Source organism: Dermochelys coriacea, chromosome 4 (assembly GCF_009764565.3).
Source record: "Dermochelys coriacea isolate rDerCor1 chromosome 4, rDerCor1.pri.v4, whole genome shotgun sequence".
Taxonomy (NCBI): Eukaryota; Metazoa; Chordata; order Testudines; family Dermochelyidae; genus Dermochelys; species Dermochelys coriacea.
The window spans coordinates 142,981,865-143,004,145 of record NC_050071.1 but is presented as its reverse complement, the minus strand read 5'-3'; the positions used below and the strand labels follow the sequence as shown (position 1 = coordinate 143,004,145).

Below are 22,281 nucleotides of genomic sequence, written 5' to 3'. Positions count from 1 at the left end.
CAGAAGGCAGGAATGGGTCTAGCTGCGTAACAGTGGGGCAGGGTGGTCCAGTGGGTAGGGCCCTGCGTTCAGATTTGGGTTGGGTTCCTGACTTTGACCTGCTGTGTCATCTTGGACAAGTCCCATCCCTGTTTGGTGCCTTAGTTTCCACTCCCACCCTTTGTCCATCTGGTCTATTTTGACAGTAAGCTCTTTGGGGCTTACTGACTGTCTGACTCTGTGTTTACATAATGCCTAGCATAACGGGGCCCTGTTCTCCACTGGGGCACGTAAGCATTACTGTAATACATTAATAATGATGGGTCTTTCCCGTCTCTGCTTTCTGCGACCCTGCCAGCTGTCTCAGAGCTGCCTGCTCTGTGGTGAGACCTGCTGAGATTCCACCACTCCCCCTCCGCGTCTCACTTTTCAGCCTGGATTTTTGTTGACTCATGGTATTGATTTGGGAAGATTGAATAGATGTGATTTGTCTGCTACCGTGTTTTCCAGCCCCAGAACAGCCTGCCAGACATAGTGATCTGGATGCTTCGAGGAGACAAGCGCGTGGCTTATGCCCGGGTGCCAGCCCATGAAGTTCTTTTCTCCAGGACCGGCGCCAACTGCTGTGGCAAGAACTGTGGGAAACTACAGACGATATTTTTGAAAGTAGGTTGGGTTTTTCTTTTTGAAAGTATATTTGTTTTTAATAACATTTTTTCTCCCCTTAAAAAATAACCAACAAAACCCAGCAGGGAAATCTGTAAACAGGGAAAAAATAAAGCCAGCAGTGCCTGTAAAAATAGCAGATGTTTAGGGTTTGGATTCCACTCCTATTTGGGATTGCAAGGTGAGGGGGAGGGGAGAATGCTCTGGTGTTTGTCTTTGCTCCCCAACTGTGCAGAGGACCACCCCTCTCCCCCACTTGTGGTGTTTGCCCCCCAGTAGTCACCTGGGAGTCAAGAAAGCTGGGTCTAATCCTGGCTTGCTGGGTGTGCTTGGATAAATCGTGTCGCCCCTCTGTGACTCAGTTTCCCCATCTGTAAATGGGGAACATGGTACTTGGCCTCTGATGTTGGAACAAAATATTCTAAAAATTATTAGCTTTCTGGAGGAGGTGGATTCTACTCCGCTCCCAAAGGCACATAGAGGTGTTAGTGTCAACTGCAGCGCTACACCCACTTCATGAGTGTAGAATCATAGAAGATTACAGTTGGAAGAGACCTCAGGAGGTCATCTAATCCAATCCCCTGCTCAAAGCAGGACCAACCCCAACTAAATCATCCCAGCCAGGGCTTTGTCAAGCCGGGCCTTAAGAACCTCTAAGGATGGAGATTCCACCACCTCCCTAGGTAACCCATTCCAGTGCTTCACCACCCTCCTAGTGAAAAAGTTTTTCTTAATAACCAGCCTAGACCTCCCCCACTGCAACTTGAGACATTTGCTCCTTGTTCTGTCATCTGCCACCACTGAGAACAGCCGAGCTCCATCCTCTTTGGAACCCCCCTTTCAGGTAGTTGAAAGCAGCTATCAAATCCCCCCTGGACTCTTCTCTTCTGCAGACTAAACAAGCCCAGTTCTATCAGCCTCTCCTCGTAAGTCATGTGCCCAGCCCCCTGATCATTTTCGTTGCCCTCCACTGGATTCTCTCCAATTTGTCCACATTCTCTCTGTAGTGGGGGATGGGGGGGCTCAAAACTGGACGCAATACTCCAGATATGGCCTCACCAATGCTGAATAGAGGGGAATAATCACTTCCCTCCATCTGCTGGCAATGCTCCTACTAATGTAGCCCAATATGCCATTAGCCTTCTTGGCAACAAGGGCACACTGCTGACTCATATCCAGCTTCTCGTCCACTGTAATCCCCAGGTCCTTTTCTGCAGAACTGCTGCCGAGCCATTCGATCCCTAGTCTGTAGCAGTGCATGGGATTCTTCCGTCCTAAGTGCAGGACTTTGCACTTGTTCTTACTAAACCCCATCAGATTTCTTTTGGCCAATCCTCCAATTTGTCTAGGTCACTCTGGACCCTATCCCTACCCTCCAGTGTATCTACCTGTCCCCCCAGCTTAGTGTCATCTGCTAACTTGCTGAAGGTGCAATCCATCCCATCGTCCAGATCATTAATAAAGATGTTGAACAAAACCAGCCCCAGGGCCGACCCCTGGTGCACTCTGCTTGATACCTGCTGCTAACTAGACATTGAGACGTTGATCACTACCCGTTGAGCCCGACAGTCTAACCAACTTTCTCTCCACCTTATAGTCCATTCATCCAATCCATACTTTTTTAACTTGCTGGCAAGAATCCGCTGTTCACTGGGGAGCTGCTCCTGCTCATACTCGCAAGGGGAAAATGTCTCCTGGTGCAGTGCTCCTCCACTGCAGCCACAGGGCTAGCTGCCACAGTGACAGTGTAAGCATTCTCGGGGACTGGCTGTTGTTAGCAATCGAACCTGCTTCCACACTCCCAGCAGGTACTGGGAGCTGTCGTGGAGAACCCTCTCCAGAATGCCCGTTGGCAGTGATTTGTGTGCCCAACACCAAAGTTTTCACTGTCTCCCTCTTTCCCTGCAAAGGCTTTTCCCCATGGGGCAGAGTCAGCCATAGAACTTTGTGAGTGTGGTGCTTTGAGTGGGAGTGCGACACTTACTGGACACGGTGAGCCAGACCTGGCTTGATGTCACTTGCTAGTTTGAAGTAGAGTCAGTGGTGGATTCTCTGCCACTTGAAGTCTTTTTAGATCCTGATTTGAGGATGTCAGTGAGTCATCCAGAAGTTAGGGGTCTAGTACTGGAGTGAGCGGGTGAGGTTCTGGGGCCTGCGATGTGCAGGAGGTCAGACTAGATGATCCCGATGGTCCCTGCTGGCTTTGAAGTCTCTGAGTTACACAGGAGGTGACCAAACAGCTAGGCCAAGACACAGACATTCTCCAGCTGACCATCTGTCTTCCTCAGCACTGTGGTGTCCCTCAATACTGCTGGGATACAGGGACATACAATTCTTCCCCTCTTACAGATGAGCTGAGGCAGAGAGAGATTAAGTAACTTTCCCTAGGCCTCAGCTAGTCTGTTTCTTGAGACTCGCAGCCACGGGTCTTTTATTGCAGTGTAGATGTACCCAGAGTCCCTTCCTCACAATTTCTGTCCTCGGTTACTTCTGTTCAAGCATAACCTCCTGGTTCAGCTTGGGATGAGGTTCCTCTGTAGCTGCTGGCTCACAAAGTTGATGAGAGCCTACTAGTGTTACCAGTACGCCATTCTTGTAGCTCCTGTGCTAGAAGCCTTTCCTTTTTAGCACAGAAGCTTCTGGGTCCGATTTCCACTAAGGGCCAGCATTTTGGGATTGTTTCACCACCCCATTGCAGTCAGCGGGATTACCCAGTTGTAAACGAGGACAGAATTTGGCTGAGGGAGTTTTAAATTCCCAAACCGCAGCTACCCAAATGAACTGAAGTTATGATCCCCTTGCCAAAGAAAGCTTCTTGTGTCTCGAATGAAATGTCTTCTCTCCAGTCCTCCCCATTTGGGAGCTGCAGCTCTAAAAAAAGCTGGCAGGAAAGGAAGAACCAAAATATTTAGCTTTTTTCTCAACTTCAGCTACGGATGGAAAACTAGCATCACTTAAAAAAAAAAAAAAAAAAAAAAAAAGCAAGTGAGAGCAAAAAACCCAAACGAGACATTTCACTGTTTATTTTTTCTATTTTTGTTCAAATATGTTGGCCGCTTTCAGTGTCTTAGTCTTGAAGGTCATCTCACCGGTAGATAAACAGCACCAACCACTCTGCAGAGAGTCACATCCTCTCTCCTGCTCTTTGCTGGGTGAAAATAGGTCAGCAGCCCAGAGATTCCTGTCTCATGGTTTACCTGCAAGCCAAGACACCTGGGTTCTATCCCTAGCTTGCTGCGGAACCTGGGGCAAGTCACTTAACTGTGCTCTGCCTCAGTTTCCCCTGCCCACCTCACTTATAGGGGTGTTGTGAGGAATGGTATGGAACAGCTAGATCTGGTCTGGAGCTTTTCAGAACAGTTTTTTATTGGAAGTAGCTCGATTCACCAAAACTTTTCACGGGAAAGGGTCAGTCAAAATCAGAGAGCGAGCGAGCTAGTGAGCACTTTCCGCTTCAGTGTAGCCAGTTGTCTAGTGGATAGAATGCTCACGTGGGAGACCTGGGTTCAAGTCCTTGCTTTGCCTGAGTCACAGTGGGGGCCATAGTATTGACTATTCTGCAGAGGGTTTGTCTCTCTGGCTTTTCACCAAAATATTCAAAAGGTCTTGGTTTCATCCTGATGCAAAACAGGCAAGATTTTGAAATCTTGAAAATGTTCATGGGACAGGAACATTGTTTCCCACCTGGCTATAGTAACAACGCCTCCCCTCCCAAAGAACCAGTCTTCATCAGGGTTTGAGCCCTGGAGCACAGACCTCCACCACTTGTGCTGATGGAGTAACTCCACTACCTGGCTGCAGCAGTAGGCTGTTACCCTCTAGTGGCAGGGCACTCAACGAGGTTGGCCAGATGGGAAGCCATTTGATGTTGTCAGATGCGATACAAGTGCTGAGCATTATTGTGTATTTCCCTGTCTACATAAAGAGCACAGAGCAGATCCATTTACCAGTGAGAGGTGCCAGCTTATGCAGTTAATTACAGTTTAGAAGCTTTTTAAAGAGAAGGGACCAGATTTTGTTCTCATTTACTCAGGTGTCACTCTGGAGGTGTCCCTGGCTCCCGTGGGGCCACTTTGGATTTACACCAGCATCACTGGACAGAATTTGGCCTCAGCACATGTCCATATGCTGTATCATTAGCCAAGGCAGCGTTAGCTGGTCCAAACTGCTGGGCACATGGGGGGCACATTGTAATCTTTGATGCCAGCATCTGAGCCCTCCCAGCATGGCAATGCATGTAGTGGTTAATGTGCTTCTGGCCAACACCCCCTTGTGTCTGTCAGTCCCCTTTGCATGTTGGGGATGTTGCACAGGGTTCCAGGCCCATTGGCAGTGGCTCAGAGCCTTCACAGGCAGCTGTACCCGTGTGTCAGACTCGCGCTTTGGCTGTAGCAGCCTGTGCCTGCTGCTTCCCATTCCTGCGGGCTCTGAGCTGGTATGGAACCGGGGCTGCTCCACAGCCCTGTCTGCTGGTAGGCTGGCGTTTGGCACAGACCAGCTCCAGGACATGCAGATGGGAGTAGAGGGCACTGGTGGTACTTTAGGACCCATCACATGTGCTCATCATGTGACTGTGGGCACTGGTGGAAAATCAGGACCTTCCATCTCACCTTACCCACCCCCTAATCCAGAGTGACCCTCCACAGGGGAACTGCAACCACAGAGAGCTCTTAGGGGGCAGACTCACTAGACCATCGGGGCTCCGTCCCCAGAGCAACCAACACTGGCCAGAGAGTGCAGCGGGGAAGTCAGGGCCTGCCGGAAAGGACTTCATGGCCTCTTGACATCATCCTGTTGCTCAGCATTTACTGCACTGTCATTGGCTCTTGGACCCCCCCATTCATCCTGCCCCTCGCCTGCCATGGTCACTCTTCAGCTGCCCAGCCTCACTCTCCCCCACCCCTTTCTCTGCCTCAGTTTCCCTTTGCCTGCCCCCTTTACCAGTAGACTAAGCTCTTTGGGCCATGGGCAGGCAGCTTCCCCGCCCCCCAGTGCATGCAGCCCCCTGCCCAGTGTGGGCACTACCCCAGCTAAAGGACGGAGGGAGCTGAGGATCCCAGTCACAAAAAGCTGAAGCACCAGCATGTTTTTCAGGAGCAGGCTGCCACTGCTGTCTGAAGAGTAGGGACCTGGTTGTGCCCACAGGACATGGCAGAGACCGGGATGTGGGGCAGTTGTGCCCAGTGGTTGGAGCAGAAATAGGAGCCCAGGGCAGAACTGAAGTCAGGAATCAGAGCCGAAGGGCAGGACTGGGTTACCTGGAGTAAAGCAGGTGTGGCAGTAGGCAAGTACTTTGAGCACCCACTGAACTGCTGCTAGGCTTAAGACCTGGTGGAGCCAGGCAAATGACTATAGGCCAGCTGCACTCGTTAGGTTGCCCAGAGATTGGCTTTGCCACAGGCCCTGATCCCTAACAGGGCACAGCGTGTCAGGGGCAGAGTGGAGTTCTGTTGTCCAAGAGCGAGTTCTAGGCAGTGCAGCCACTATAGGGCACACCACATGCTCCTTTCCATGCCTGGGTGGCCATGTCACTGGGTGCACAGGAGTGAGTAGGGCTCTGCTTCCACCTTCTCTCATCCTTATTGGATAGGCATTAGCCCAGAGCAGCCCTTACCCTTAACGGGCAACCGCTGCCCTGCAGATATTAATTTGGTTCCCTTTCTTTGGCAGTACCCACAGGAAGAGGCGATGGGCCCCAGGATCCCGGCCCAGTTGCGGGTTCAGCTCTGGTTTGGGCTGGCTGTAGACGAGAAGGAGTTTAACAAATACGCAGAAGGGAAGCTCTCTGTCTTTGCAGAAACCGTGAGTGGACACCGGTGTTCCCTCTAAATTTTCCCCACCCACATGCATAATGAATTTTGTTATGTGCATCAATATGGAGGTGATGTGTCACACATCAATTGGTGCACATAGCAAAATTCGTGGGGTGGGGTGGGGCCCAGGGGTTTGACGTGTGGGAGGGGCAGAGGGTTGGAGTATGGGGGGGATGAGGGCTCTGGATGGGGGTGAGGGCTTTGGGGTGGGGCTGGGGTGCAGGCTGCCCCAGGGCTACGGCAGGGAGAGAGAGGATTCCACCAACTCTCTCTCCCTCTGCAGCAGCACCTGGGCTGGTGGGGGAGAGGTGCCTCTCCCCGGTCGCACCAGAGTACCTCACCCCTGGCTGCGGCAGGTCCAGGACGGGCCTGGGTTCGGGCTGGGGGAGGGGCACCTGTCCCCTGGCCACGGCAGGTCTGGGTTCCCCGAGTGCCTGCCTGGCACTTAATAGGCTGCTGCGCAGTTGTGTGGCCATGCAGTTTACAAGGAACTTAGGTTGACACTGAGTTTTGGATCCTTGAGTCCTCCCATTTCTTCCCTCTCGGGGTGCTAATGTGGCAGGTAAGCGTCCTGCCATGGAAGGAAGTGAATTCAGGGCTCTGCTGCGAGTTGGTGCAGTTATTCATGGCAAGAAGGGCAGCTACAGTTCAGCTGTAAACACAGTCATTCCAAGCAGACCCTGAGCCTGGGGTTGAGTCCTTCACCTCTGGGTCACTAATTCAGATTTCGCTCATGCTAACAGCCACTGAAGATCATGGCCACGCTCTTTGGTGACCTGCACGGAGTTGGCTTCTCAGGCCACTCCTTTGACGATATCCCTCAAACTGCCTCTGTGATGGAGTGCTCTTCCCTGTGTAGTGAATTTACTCTCAAGTAGCTGGTTTCTGTAGGTCTCTTTCCATGCTCTCGCTGTTCCCATCCATGCAACTGTTATCCTGAAAGTGTCTCTCATTTTGATGTCTAAGTATGAGAACCAGGTGAAGCTGGCGCTGGTTGGGAACTGGGGGACGACTGGCCTGACCTACCCCAAATACAGTGACGTGACCGGCAAAATCAAACTGCCTAAGGACAGTTTCCGTCCCTCTGTTGGCTGGACGTGGGCTGGGGACTGGTTCATCAGCCCAGAGAAGACGTGAGTAGATTGCTTGATGTTATCTTACTGTGTCCAGTTCTGGTGCCCATAACTCAAGAAGGATGTTGGTCAATTGCAGAGGGATCAGAGAAGAGCCACGAGAATGATTAAAGAAAACCTGCCTGTAACGGGATGGGATTCACCCCTGTGGCACCTCCTGCTGGTTCCTGGGAATTAGCTCAGTTTCCAGCTCCGGAGTGCCCTCTGCAGGCCCACATCCCTCCTGGACCCCAGTGCCCCTTTCTTTGGATGCTGCCCCAGGCAGTACACCTACTCTCTGGGTCTCCCCACCCAGGGGAACCCCCACCTCCTATCCCCACCTTGCCTCAGTACATGCCAGCCACCATCTAGCCCCTGCTCACTGGAGTGGACTGCAGTCTAATTGCCACTCATCACAGGCAAGGAGGGATTTGGACCTGCTGTCGCTGTCTCTGCCTACCCCTCGGGCTATCCCCTGCAACCCCAGTACCTATTTGGCCTTACACTAGGTCCAAGTGGGGGGGAGGGGGGTTTCCAGGCCAGAGCTACCCAGCCCTGCTCCACTCCAGGTACTTCTCAAGCTCCCCAGCAGCCAGACCCATCTCCCTTCACAGCTAGAGGAGACTCTGTCTGTTTCTGGCCCACTGCCCTCTCATAAAGGCCCACTGAGCCCTGATTGGGGCATGGCCACAGCTGAGCCTGCTTCCCCAATCAGCCTGGGAACTGTGTGACCACCTCACTACACTGCCTTATAGCAGTAGACTCAAGGAGCTCAGTCTGCTTAACCTAACAAAGAGCAGATATGGGGTGATTTGATCACAGTTTATAAGTACTTGCATGGGAACAAATATATATTTGTATATTTAACACCATTATAAATGATGGAGGAAAAGTGGGGTTTGGGGTGGAGGCTGACAGGTCGCAATCCCCCCATGTAATAACCTCGCAACGCCCTGAGGGGTCCTGACCCCCAGTTTGAGGACCCCTGGACTAGATGATCACAATGGACTCTTCTGGCCTTCGAATCTATGAATCTGTCCCTCAGCAAGGGGCATGGGAGCTCCCTGCTTAAATAGCATTTGTCAATTACAAGATGTTTCATCTAAGGGTCCATAAACACCCTAAGGACATGTAGCGACCTGATAGCAAACCATCCGGCAGCCTAGAGGGATGTGAGTCTGGGGCTCAGCTCTTCCCCTGACAGCTGTTGAGAATTCAGTGCACTTCCTAAACTATTAAATTAAAATGATTTGTATTGCAGTAGCATCTAGCAGCCCCTGGTGTGAACCAAGCACCTGTTGCGCTAGGTGCTGTACAAATACAGACAAGAAAGATGGTCCGCTGAAAAAAGCTTCCAAGCTAACAAGCTGCTGGTCCTCAATGCAGAGCCTAAGTACAAGAGATTTGGGTATGGGGCCTACCTAAGGGATTTGAGGGGCTGGACCTGGAAGCAGGTTGCAGGGAATTTCTGCAGCTCAAGAGTTGCAAGAGCAGCCCATGCTGGCTTGATGGCCAGTGGATCCACTCACTGCACATATCCACAGGCCTGGTCCTGGTACCCACCAGTCTGTCCATTCCCATGGTCTGCAGCTGGATAAGGCTCAAGGGGATAAGTCGTGGCCTTTGATCCTGACCTACCTCACCCATGTCTTGAGGTCAGACTGGATGATCACAGTGGTCCCTTCTGGCCTTGGAATCTGGGAATCTATGAACTCCAACTGTCCCCTACTTTCACAGACAGTGCCGTTGCAGAGCTCAGCTGTATACTGCACAGGCTGGGAGATCCCTTTGCACCGCTTTCCCACTGCCTGGGGCCTCCAGGCAATGGAACCACGAGCCATGGTATTGCAGGCCTCCCATAGCTCTTGAACTGCAAGGAGGCAGTGGCCCTGTATAAACAGGTGTTACTTCACCCACCATGGAAATGCAGCCACTTCTGGGGTGGGACATGGCAGCTGTTGAATGGTGCAGTGCAACACAGGTTCACACAAGAAGCAAATCCAGCTGGAATAGCGTGTCTGGCTGAAACAGCAGTGCGGATGCTGCAGTTCAGGCTTATGTCTGCTTTGGAAGAGCCTATAATTGGAGTGGTTTCAGAGTAGCAGCCGTGTTAGTCTGTATTCGCAAAAAGAAAAGGAGTACTTGTGGCACCTTAGAGACTAACAAATTTATTAGAGCATAAGCTTTCGTGAGCTACAGCTCACTTAATGCATCCGATGAAGTGAGCTGTAGCTCACGAAAGCTTATGCTCTAATAAATTTGTTAGTCTCTAAGGTGCCACAAGTACTCCTTTTCTTTTTATAATTGGAGTGTCCACAATCCAGCTGTATTTTCTAGACATCTGCTCAGTGGCATTGGTGAGCATTTTCCGTTCTGTGGGTAACGGGTTGGGATTTAAGAGGCAGCAGCTGGCTGAAAGGACGAGTGTTTGTGGAGATGATGCAGGGGAGCTCTCAGTTGCTTTTCTTTCCCTCTCATCCTCCCTGGATGCAGGTTACTTTATGACACAGATGCTGGTCACATGAGCTTTATAGAGGAAGTGTTTGAGAATCAAGTCCGGCTTCCTGGAGGCCAGTGGATCCACATGGCTGAGGCCTACACGGATGTGGTAAGAACTCCCCTCCCCCCCCCGGAGACTGCTGTTGTATTCCTTTAGATGGCAAACCCCCTGATTGTCCTAGGACTCTGTTCCCAGCTCTGCCACTGGCCAGCTGGGTGACCTTGGGCAAGCCACTTCCCTACTCTGTGCCTCAGTTTCCCCATCTGCCAAATGAGGATAATGATACTGGCTTGCTTTGTAGAGTGTTTTGAGATCTATTGGTGAAAAGAGTTAGGCAATTTATTCATAGTGTCAATCAAACCATGCCCGCATTAACTGAGTGAAAAAGTAGCCTGTGTCATAGATTGTGGAATCCCCTACACATGAGTCAGTTGTCACATTTCAGACGTCAGGAATGTATTTGCACAGAGGGATCCAAAGAAAAGGTTTAGATTCACTGACCATTTCACAGAGGGGTCATCAGGAAATGACTGCAGCTCATCCACTGATCAGCAGATCCCCTTGTGCATTCTCAGGGAATCCATTCTGCACCATCCGGCCAAGTGCTGTCAGTCTGGGGAGGGCTCTCTGTCTCATTGGTCCATATCTAGCACAGCAGGTGAGTCCCTGCTGGGAGTCTCAGCACAACCCAAACAACGGACCTATTGCAGCATTTCCATCTGTAAATACTATTTACAAAGCATCAGGATGGAACCTGGCACTGGGTGCTCTATGCTCCAGAGGGCTCACAGGCTAAAAGGAGAACTGATACAAGGCAGGCTTTGTTGCTAGCCACCTTGGAAGTCCACGTGGGCTGTGGGCACGCTCATAGGCTGATTATTGCTCAGTAAACGCCCCATGTCTTCCAGAATGGGGAGAAAGTGCTTCCTAAGGAGGAGATCGAGTGTCCCCCAGGATGGAAATGGGAAGACGTGGAATGGGACACAGATCTCAACCGAGCGGTTGATGAGAGAGGTATGCCAGAACCTTACGTATATTTCAGCTTCCCTCCCCATCCCCCTTTACTCTGCCCACTGTGGCCATTGCCTCTCCAGGGAGAAGCCCTGCACACAGCTTCCCCATCCCAGCCTACCTGTCCCCCTTTGTCCACTACAGCTACAAAAACATTCCCTCTGTCTCTACCTGGGTCTACTCTGGTGCCCCACTGCAGTGCTTCCATTCACGTCAGTGGGAGCTGATGGATCCTGTGATGCATCTGTGCTGGGAGTTCTCTCCCCCATCAGTCTAGCATGAGGGCAGCTCGGCTGAAGTTAGCAGGGATGGAAGCACTCGTGCCAGCAGGGTGAAAGCGTTTTTACTCCTCTGTTCGTGCTGGACCAGCGATGGGGAAAGGGCCAGCATAGAAGAGGCCAGCAGATTCCTAGCGCAGCCACAGCCAGGATTCCTCACCAGAAAGATACCAACAAGCGGGCGAGAGAGCATCAAAAGTCCCCTAGAGGGACTGCCCCTGCTTTGACAGAGCCAAGCTAAAAGGGGGAACATGCCAATGGCTGCTGAGCCTTGGAAAGGTGTGAGTGCCGAGGAGGAGGAGGAGGAAAGGAATGTGTAGGGACACAAGGGGTTACTAGGAGGAGGATGAAATGCAACTGGGCTGGATCTTAGCTTCCTGATTATGTGAAGCAGTCAGCTGGGTAGTGTGCTCCCATAGGACGGGGTAGGCACCCATCACATACTTTCTTATTGAAGGGACCAGCAGATTACTTAACCTGGCAGCCAAACCAACCAGAGTTGCTGGAGTGGGAGGTAGCACAGGACACCCCACTGGAGTTCAAGACCAGCACGTTAAGCACTCAGCCGTCCCAGATGGACAAAGGGGGACTGCAAACCAGCCTGGACAAATGACTAGACATGCTGGGAACCATCTGGATGACCTAGAAGGATTTGTTCTAAGGTCACACCCTAGAGTTGAATGTCCACAGAGCAGCCCCCTGCATGAATCAGCAGTAGGGCATGCACACCCAGGGCCATCTGGTCCAAAGCACGGAGCCTCGGGCACTTGAGCTAAAGGGGTAACTCTGACATCTGGCAGCAGTAGTAGGCTGCTATTCTTTGTGTGGCCAGCCACTCACGGGGAGAGGGGGAGAACCAACACACTCTTTAAAAGCATGTTGCAGGCAGGTTCTGGAAAGCGAGCTTTGTTATTTAGGAAAACCCCAACTGAAATTGATTTTGAAAGCGTCTACAATGACTTAATGGTTAGATGCAAAGGTAGCTGCCCTATCCCTGCGTTCACCCTGGTATCTCCTTTACTCTGAGGTTGGGAGTACGGCATCGCTATCCCGCCAGACCGCAAGCCCAAGGCCTGGGTGCCGGCTGAGAAGATGTACCACACTAGCCGGCGGCGGCGGTGGGTGCGGCTCCGCAGGAGGGACCTTAAGAAAATGGAGGCTCTGAAAAAGGTATGGCAATCCCAGAGGAGAATAATACCTAGGGCCAGATCCCCAAATGGGGTCCATTGGTGTTGCTCCGTTCCCAACTCTGCCATTGGGCTGCCGGGTGATCTTGGGCAAGTCACTTTGCCTCTGGTTCACAGTTGTAAAATGGGGGTGATGCTACTGACCTCCTTTCCAAAGCACTTTGAGATCTGATGGAAAGCCCTGTTTGAGAGCTACATAGTATGACTTCTGGGGTGGGGTATGACTCTACCTGCGTAGGGGGAGAAAATTTGGCCCTTCGATGGTATGCTTTTCTGGGCAGGGACCTTGGCTTCCCCTCGGCCTCAGAAGCACCTGGGACACTGACACAATAGGAATAATTGTGAGGTTATTGCTGTTGTTTTAGTAATAAGTCAGTGGGGCAGGACCCCAGCTCTTGTCAGTCGGCCATAGCTCCATTGGAGTCAATGTGGCAGGTCCTCAGCTGGTGTCCGTCGGCCGTAGCTCCATTGGAGTCAATGGGGCAAGGTCCCCAGCTGGTGTCAGTCAGCCATAGCTCCATTGGAGTCAATGGGGCAGGTCCCCAGCTGGTGTCCCTCAGTGTTGCTCAGCTGAAGATGATGGAGCTCCTCCAATTCACTCCAGCTGAGGAGCTGGCCCATTGTCTCCGAGCAGCTGACAAAGACCAGTTATTCCAGTCCCTGGTGAGGTGAGTAAGGGTTGTTGTCCCCCACTGCACAGATGGGGCAATTGCAGAAGAGAGGTCCAGGATCAGATTTGCATGAATAGCTACCATGTCGGTATGCCTCCATTTTTGGATGAGCAGCTTGACACGCTTTGACTGAGTGCCTGCTGCTTCCCGTGACGTCTGCTGGAATGGAATTGTGTTTTAAATGGAATTAAAAACCAGAACGCTCCTCAGCAAGGATTCCTGCAGGTGTTTCTGCTGTGAATGGCACAGGGAGCCTTTCCCCTCAGGCTGTAGCTTTAACCCATTGCAGGCTGGGAGTGGCCGAGAGGCACGGCTCAGGCCCCAGTGGGGAAGGGCAACCTTTGCGGGCAGGCTCTGGAGAGAAGCCAAGGGTTGACTGAGGCTTGGAAGGTGACCTTGTCTCTGACTCCCAAGTTCCATTGGGTGAGGGTGTGTCGGCAGGGCAGTGAGCATAGCTGATGTGGAGAAGCAGAGGACCCCGTTTCCAGAGCTGGCACTTTTCACCAGGACCCAATTCCTTCTCACACATGGTACCCCCCGCCCCTCCACCGCCACCTCATGTGCATGCATGCCCAAGCTTCCTGGCTATGGTGAAATACGCACAGCCGGCTGTTCAGCGAGGGTGGGATCCACTCCCGTGCAGAGAGGCTAGCACAAGGACTTATACATCACTGGAGCGCCGAGGGGCGGTAACCCATCTAGCCCGTACATTCACGGCCGGAGATCAGACCCATGGACGTGGGGGATCCAGGCTTTGTGCCGGCAGCTCTGCCCAGGGCTCGGTTTTGGCCTCCCTGCCTAATTTCTGAAATATTCGTGGCATCCCGCTGTCTCGCTGCTCCCCGCTAGGTGTCGCCGTTGGCCCAGGAATGCAGTTGAAATGGCTGCAGCCTGGAGGCTTGTGACAGTCAAACGCCCCCAAGATTTTCTCTTTTGCTCTTTCACTAGAAAATGCAGGGAGACCCGACCGCCAAACCACTGCACAGCGGGCGATCGGGCCCCAGTGGCTTTCCAGAGGCTCCGATAGGCTAGCGACATGGCATGGCAGCCTCTGAAATCATACCAGGGCACCTAAGCTCTGCCAGCCAGCATGCCTGCCCCTTTAGTATTATTTGATGAAGAGAATGCGGTGCTGGTGAAAGGTCCCAGTTCTGTCGCACACCTCCTGGGGGACCTTGGGCAAGTCACTTAGGCTCTCTACACCCCTTGTTCCCCCTCTGGCGAATTGGAATAGGAATCCTGCCTTTGTCTGGTTAGATTGTAAACTCACTGGGGGCAGGGACTGTCTATAACCATATGTTTGTGCAGCTCCCAGCACAATGGGGCCTGATCTCAGCCAGCTCCTACCACCATACAAATACATGAGTGATAATATCACAGCGGATGCCGATGTCTTCTCCTTATCCAGAAGACAGGCAGAGCTTCCATCCCCGCCCCAGGCCTTAGCTGTAATCCAAAGAATGGGGGACTTGTCTCCAGGGTCCAGTCGATCCTCCAAGGAGCTAAGACTCGCTGGGCAGGGGACTGACTCATTTTACAGGCCTATCACATGGGAAGGACTTTTGGATCCCCAGCCACGTGTGAAACAGTGACCTCGAGCTGAGAGCCTCCAGCTCCCATTACTAGTCTGCCCTGCTTTCCATCTCAGTGTAAATCCAGTGCAGAGGGTCCAGGGGGAAAGTATCTTCAGCGTTTACCAGTGAGGAAACCTGTCAGGAGCCCCCTGCTCACTGGTGAATAACCAAAGGTGGGCAGGGGAGGAAACGTACTGTCAAGCTCTGAAGTATCAGATGCAGGCAGAGAAACATGGGGGATGCGGGCAGCGAGGGGAGAAACTGACCTGATGCTTTTCTCCTTTACAATGGCAAAGTCTCTAAAGTGCCTCAGGCTACAACTGCAGCAGCTCCCCCAGGCTCTCCAGCTTTAAGCTAGTCCAGAGCTTGGAGGGGAGACCTCCAAGGAAAACAGGGTGCTGCGGGTGACCCGGTAGGCGGTGTCCTTCCCCTCGAGTCATCGCAGAGCTCATGCTCTACATCAGATGAGGTGTAAAGCAAAGTGCTTGGCCAGTCTGTGGTAAGAATCAGGGTGTTAGCTGACTTTGGCAGCCTGGCAACATTAGAATGGGGTCAATTACTGTTTACCTAGCTCTGTTCCCCTGCAGTGTCAAGTGCAGATGATCTTCTTTATCTTTTCCCCACTGTGCCTACAAGTGGTGTTAAACACTTACTGGTCACATTTATTATTTATAGTGGGGCCAGGTCTAAAGACCCCAGACCAGGGCTGGGGACCCATTGCGCTAGGTGCTGTACACACATACAATGCACAGACAGCCCTTGCCATCCAGAGTTTACAGGCCAAGACCCAGCTCCTCAAAGGTATTTAGGCACTTAACTGCCATTTAAATCAATGGGAGTTAGGCTCCTAAATACCTCTGAAGATCTGGGCCTAAGTAAACAGGGGCCTTGTTTCACCCCAGAGGTGGCTGCACATCAGTAGTGGGTAAATTATCCCTATTTGGGGTGCAAAGGAGATGGTAGTGAATGAAAGGCTGTACCCTGCATGGCTCTGCAGTGCCGTCAGAATAATTTGGGGGTCTCAGCATGGTTCTTGATTGATGCCAAAGAACCACCAGCAACTGGACCAATGGGGTACCCATTCTAACTATCAGTGATGAATGGGTCTGGGGTGATGGGGCAACTCAGTGGCAGTATGTCCTGGGCCTGCTCTGTGGATACTTGGCACCACTCTCCAGAGGTCAATCCAGCTCTTGGCATCAGCATTAACCAGAAGGGGGCTGGGGAGTGGATCTGTCCCCCTGCAGATGGTCCTTCCTTGCAGCGCTGTGATTCCCCTGCTCTCTGCCTCCATGCAGCACAAGCAGGAGGAGTTGGAAGGTGAGGGCTGGGAATATGCCTCTCTCTTTGGCTGGAAGTTCCACCTCAACTACCGCAAGACGGATACCTTCCGCCGCCGTCGCTGGAGGCGCCGCATGGAGCCGCTGGAGCGCACTGGAGCGGCCGCTGTCTTTGCCCTGGAGGGCGCTTTGGTAGGTACCTGGGCAGGTTTTATTGCCAAGTCCTGGGGTTTCGGAAGGCCGTGGGTAGAAATGGGTTTGAGCCAGGAAATTCAGATCCAGATCCAAATTATTTGATAGCTTGTGAGACTGGATGAGACCACTGGGGTCATCCGGTCTGACCTCCCGCAAAGCACAGGCCAGAGAGTTTCGCTCAGTGATTCCTACAGCAAGCCAATAACGCCTGGCTGAGCTAGAGCAGATCTTTCAAAAGAACATCCAGTTCTGATGTGATGACTCCAAGCGATGGAGAACCCTGGCCCTTGGCAGCAGTTCCTGTGGTTAATCACCCTCCCTGTACCTTATTTCCAGTAAGAATATTTCCACTTCTCAGCCACTGGATCTTGGTCTGCCTTTGGCTGCTAGATTAAAGGCAGCTGGAGGATGTGGGGTTAGCTCTGTCTCTACCAACCCAACTCCAGTTGGCTCAACCAAGGTGCCACTCTCCTTTTGGCTCCTCCTGGTGTCATGGGAACATATGCTTCCCGGTTCAGGCCTTTGCTGCTGCAACATGCACAATGAACACACAGGTGGGTCAGAGTCATCCTTGTCTCTCCTTGGAGTTACACCAGGGCTGGATTTGGCCTGGTGAGTCTGGCTTCCAGGCACAGGGGGACTGCTCAGCGGACTTGCTCAGCGCACCTGTATGGGATAGTGAGAAAGGGAGCTGAAGAGGGCTCTCCAGCTGGGACGAAGGTAGTACAGCTCTTATGACCATGGCTTGGGAGAGGCTATCCCAGCTGAGCTGCTGCTTAAGGACTGTAAGGTTCAAGTTCCAGCTGCATGGGCAGTGAATCTGGCCATCAGCCAGGGCAGGGATCCCACTCAGCTAGTTGAATCTACTGTAGAATCGCGCCAAAGGCAACAAGGAAACCCAGATATTCTCCAGAATCATAAACTGTGCCTCCAACCTGCCTTGGTACTTAAATCTCAGGTGCATATCAGCCCTTTATTATTGATACAGGGATCAGCCAGGATGCTTGGATCCAAACCTGAACTTCCCCAGAATTGGGCAGGGGTGATGGTGTGGGCCCAGTCTGTAATGCAACACAGGCCCATACAGAAGGAGAAATTCAATAAACCACTGTAATATCAGACCCATCTCCCTAGGCTCAGAGACACATCCCCATCAAAAGAGCCGGCACTGGTGGCCCAGTCCATTTCAAATAGCTGTGAGTCCCACCTCGGGGCTCAGGCTTGCAAACAGCCTTGTTATCTGCTCTCTGGGCCCTTCCATTATTTGTTTAACTAATATACTAGCTTTCTTTATATCTTGGATTTCATAATCGGTTGGCTTTTCCAATAGCTAAATGGGAAACAACCACTGCAGTACAAAGCCCCTATTATAGGGGTTTTTTCCCCTTTGGATTTTTCTTCTTTATGCTACATTTTGTCCTTCCTTTTGTCTGACAATTGAACTCGGTGGTAAGTTTTAAACAACTTACTACATGGAATTCAATCATGTCAGGATTTTTATATTCACATCGACCCTGCGAGCTCTTCAGGTTTCTCCAGAGAGTAATCTTAACTGTTGCATGCCCTGAAGAGATGCACGCTTTGAATGCAGGCTCAGGAGTTAGGGATCCTGGGTTCTATTCCTAGTGCCGCTGCTCACGCTCTCTGACTTGGGGACACTCACTTAATTCCTCTGAGTCTTGGTTTCTCCGCTTATAGCAGTGGTTTTCAAACTTTTTTCCTGGGGACCCAGCTGAAGAAAATTGTTGATGCCCGTGACCCAATGGAGCAGGGGACGAAGGGTTTGAGGTGTGGGAGGGGCTCAGAGCTGGGGCAGAGGGTTGGGGTGCGAGAGGGGGTCAGGGCTCTGGGCTGGGGGTGCAGGCTCTGGGGTGAGGCCAGGGATGAGAGGTTTGGGGTGGGCTCAGGGCTGGGGCAGGGGGTTGGGGTGTGAGAGGGGGTCAGGGCTTTGGGCTGGGGATGAGGGGTTTGGGGTGTAGGAGGGACTCAGGGTTTGGGGGGACTCAGGGCTGGGGCAGGGGGTTGGGGTGCGGGTGGTCAGTGCTCTGGGCTGGGGCTGGGGATGAGGGGTTTGGGGTGCAGGAAGGGGTTCCAGGTTTGGGGGGGCTCAAGGCTGGGGCAGGGGATTGGGGCTCGGACTTACCTCCGGTGGCTCCCCGTCAGCAGCGCAGCCAGGGAGCACTACGGACCGCGCTGCGCCCCGGGAGTGGCCAGCAGCAAGTCTGGCTCCTAGGCACAGGTGCACTAGCGGCTCCGCACAACTCTCACCCGCAGGCACCACCCACCTAGTTCCCATTGACCGGTTGCTGGCCAATGGGAGTGTGGAGCCGGTGCTCGGGGTGGGGGCAGTGCACAGAGCCCTGTCCCCCCCCGGCCTAGAAGCCGGGCCCACTGCAGGCTGCTTCTGGGGCACAGCGCGGTGTCGGAAAAGGTAGGGACTAGCCTGCCTTCGCTGGGCAGCCCGCCGATGGGACTTTTAACGTCCTGGTCAGCAGTGCGACCCAGTGCCTTACATGCTGTGACCCAGTAGTGGGTCGCGACCTACGGTTTGAAAAACACTGCCGTAGAGGGCAGTGGTGTCACACACGCACAAGGGCAGTAAAGCATGATGGTCTGCCATTAACTTGCTTTATAACCTTGGTTAACTCCTTTTCCATCTCTGTGCCTCAGTGTCCCCTTCAGCGCAATGGGGATACAGATATAGACATTCCTTTGTTGTTGTGTTCAGGAGAGTTTCCTTAGAGATCGACCCAAGCCGCAGAATTTGGATCCAGTTTAGGTTCGGTGGGCAGGGAAAGAATGCCCCATTTTTGTGCTCACTTTGAAGACTGTAGTAGGGCAGGTTGGGAAACAGGTTCTCTGTCTGGAGAGATTTTGTGATCTCCAAAGTTTTCCCATCCAGAACTGGGAGTCTAACATGGGGTGGTCTCGATTTGTTAGCTCACCAGTCTTGCTCCGTCCCCCACTATTTGGCCACACCCAACTCTGCATTTGTCAAGTCCTTGTGAAAGAGTGACCCCTCCTGGCCAGGTTCTTGGTAGTCTGTCCACGTTCCGATAACAGGGAAGCAGCAGATCCGTGGCGTCAGGAGGGTATAGTAATTTCCCCTCTCTTGATATTAACACCTCCTCATCAGTTACTGGGAGTGGACCACATCCACCCTGACTGAATTGGCCTTGTTAACACTGGTTCTCCACTTGTAAGGTAACTCCCTTCTCTTCATGTGTCAGTAAATTTATGCCTGCATCTGTAATTTTCACTCCATGCATCTGAAGAAGTGGGATTTTTACCCACAAAAGCTTATGCCCAAATAAATCTGTTAGTCTTTAAGGTGCCATCAGACTCCTCATTGTTTTTGTGGATACAGACTAACACGGCTACCCCTCTGATACTTTTCTCCTAAATCACACTCTGAGTTAATGGTAGATTGGGGGCTAGAATCCAGTTCTCCTGCCTCCCTAAGGGCAGGGGTGAAAGTAAGTCGAGTGACTTACCAGTATCCTGGGGCCAGCTCTGGCCCCTGGAAGGGGCCGAGGCCTAGGGCGGAAGGGTCGGGGTTGAGGGGGTCAGAGCCAGCCCCAGCCCACCCTGTAAGGTAAGTGCCCCCCCACCTGGGTAGCAGCAGCAGCCCGGGGCTCCGGGGGCTATTTAAAGGGCCTGGGGCTCCCCTGCTTCTACCGCCCCGGCCCTTTAAATAGCTGCCGGAGCCCTGGGGTAGGGGATCCTGAACTTTTGAGGCAGCGGTTCTAGCCCATTGTTGCACTGAAAAATTTGGGGTACAACAAAGAGACAGCAGTGATCTCCCTGGATAGCTGTGGATTAAAATGAAAGCAAGAAAACAGAACTAGTTTCAGTGCATTTTATTATTGATGGATTTTACAGCCCAGTCTTTGATGTTCTGGGCAGGGGCGGCTCTACCAGTTTTGCCGCCCCAAGCAGTTGTCGCCGAATTGCCGCCGCCACATTAGCAGTGAAGCTATAGCTGAATTGCCGCCATGCCTGGAAGAGTGGTGGAGCTGCCGCTGAATTGCCGCCGCGGGACAGGGACTGCTGCCCCGTTCTGAATGCTGCCCCAAGCACCTGCTTGCAAAGCTGGTGCCTGGAGCCGGCCCTGGTTCTGGGTGCTTGCTAAACATCTGGGCAGGGGAAGCCCTTGCCTCGTAGAGTCTCACAATCTACAGATAGACAGGGAGCCGAGAGGAGGCGAAGGAGAGCAACAGTGGGTATCATGTCTCTAGGTCAGCTCAGCTCTAGGTAAGCAGCATGGCAAAAGAGGGTCCTTTGTGTGTGTGTGTGTGTGTGTGTGTGTGTGTGTGCACTGCCATTGTAACTGTGCATTGGGGAATATGTCTGCACGTGCCCCTATGTAACTGTGCTGCAGTGTGTGTGTGTGTGCGTGCTGCCACTGTACTGTGCATGGGGGTGTATGAGTGTGTATGTCTGTGCTGCCATTGTAATTGTGTGTTGGATGTGTTTGTGCGTGCACGCCAATGTAACTGAGCCTTCAGTGGTATGTATGCTGCAGTTGGAGTGTGTGTGTGTACACTGCCATTGTTACTGTGCATTGTGCGTGTGCATTGGAGGGTGAGTGTGTATATGTGTGCACTGCCATTGTAACTGTGTGTGGGGGGGTATGTGCGAAGCCATTGTAATTGTGCGTTCGGGGTGCGTGTGGGTGCAGCTATTGTAACCGCATTGCGGGGGTGTGTGCCAATATCAGTGTGCAGTTGGAGTATGTGTATGCTCACCATTGTAACTGAGTTTGGGGGCGGGGGGTTCACATGCCATTGTAACTGCACCTTGCTGCTCCCCAATCAACCTTCTCCTGTTTCCCCTTTACCCAGCGGGAGGCAGAGCTTAGACATCTAGCTGCGTTTCTTTTGGTCTCATTTCAACTCCCAGCAGCCCTCCCTGCCTGAGTGCTAAAGTTTTATGAGGGCTTTACCAGTGCACAAAGGTCCTGGTTTCAGATTCATTAGCCTGTAAATAAAATGGGTCTGCCTAAACGCCGGCTACTGTGCTGGAGGTTTGGGAATCAACAGAGATGACTGCTCTGGGGTGATTGTACTGTGTCGTAGACGCAACCCCCCTGCCCCTGCGCTGCCACCACTGCTCAGCTCGGCTCAAGCAGGCCCAGCTGGAGGCACGTAAGGTGTGAGTCTCAAAGGTGGCAAGCGCCCTCAGCTCCCCCTGACTGCAGCTGGAATGGTGGGTGGTGGGAAAGTCTTCAAATCAGGCCTCAAAGTTGGGCTTACGGAGACCAAGGTGCCCAAAGTTAGAACAGGGACCCATGCCCCATGATTCCTGCATCAAGCCCCTACCTTATGGCTGAGCTACAGCACATCTCTTAGAAAGACATCCAGTCTTGACTTGGGCTCCGAGTGATGGACAAACATCACGTCTCTATGTAAGCCATTCCAGGGTTGCCTCCTAGACTCCGTCATGATCTAGAGGCAACATCATTCCTCCAGAATTCCTGTTTGCAGTGGGGAAGCACCAGGTCCTTGTGCAGCTGGGTTGTGTGTATTTGGCTGGGACCCCCTTGAGGGTGAGAAGAGTGGCGCGGTCACACTGTCGGATCTGAGCTATTCTGTGCATGCTGTGAAGAGTCCAGCAGGTGAATTACACCCCAGCTATGGGTCTGGCTCAGAGACAGGCCTAATAGCTCAAAGCAAACTCTCAGTCTTTGGGCTCAACTCTCTGAATTCCCATCTGCAGTAGGTCATTCTGGTTTGCCTTTATGCCCTCATAGTTTGGGGTTAGTGGCCACATTTTCTGTGGTTACTTGGGTTTTTTTGCAGATTGCTTTATAAATGATCTTGCCATACTTTATGGTTTTGCAGATTCATGCCTTTTCCAGCACTCCTCACTAACTGGGTCTCATTCCTGCATGACTTATGTGTTTTCCAGGATGCTCTGTGCCACAATAATACCTTATATTTATATAGTGTCTTCCATCCAGAAAGCTCAGAGCCCCTGGGTGCTTTAGGGTTCATTCCCCTGCCTCTCAAATGC

General features: G+C 52.3%; 1 protein-coding gene across 10 annotated transcripts in view; it reads left to right on the top strand.

The window, feature by feature from the left end:
- DYSF (dysferlin) overlaps positions 1-22,281 on the top strand; it is a 312,032-nt gene that overhangs the window by 153,288 nt on the left and 136,463 nt on the right. For all 10 annotated transcript variants that reach the window (XM_043512839.1, XM_043512838.1, XM_043512840.1 and 7 more), the window contains 7 exons: positions 490-645; positions 6,316-6,447; positions 7,425-7,591; positions 10,064-10,178; positions 10,979-11,084; positions 12,387-12,529; positions 16,090-16,263. In XM_043512839.1, coding sequence (XP_043368774.1) covers positions 490-645; positions 6,316-6,447; positions 7,425-7,591; positions 10,064-10,178; positions 10,979-11,084; positions 12,387-12,529; positions 16,090-16,263 — 993 coding nt within the window. The remainder of the gene's footprint in view (positions 1-489; positions 646-6,315; positions 6,448-7,424; positions 7,592-10,063; positions 10,179-10,978; positions 11,085-12,386; positions 12,530-16,089; positions 16,264-22,281) is intronic.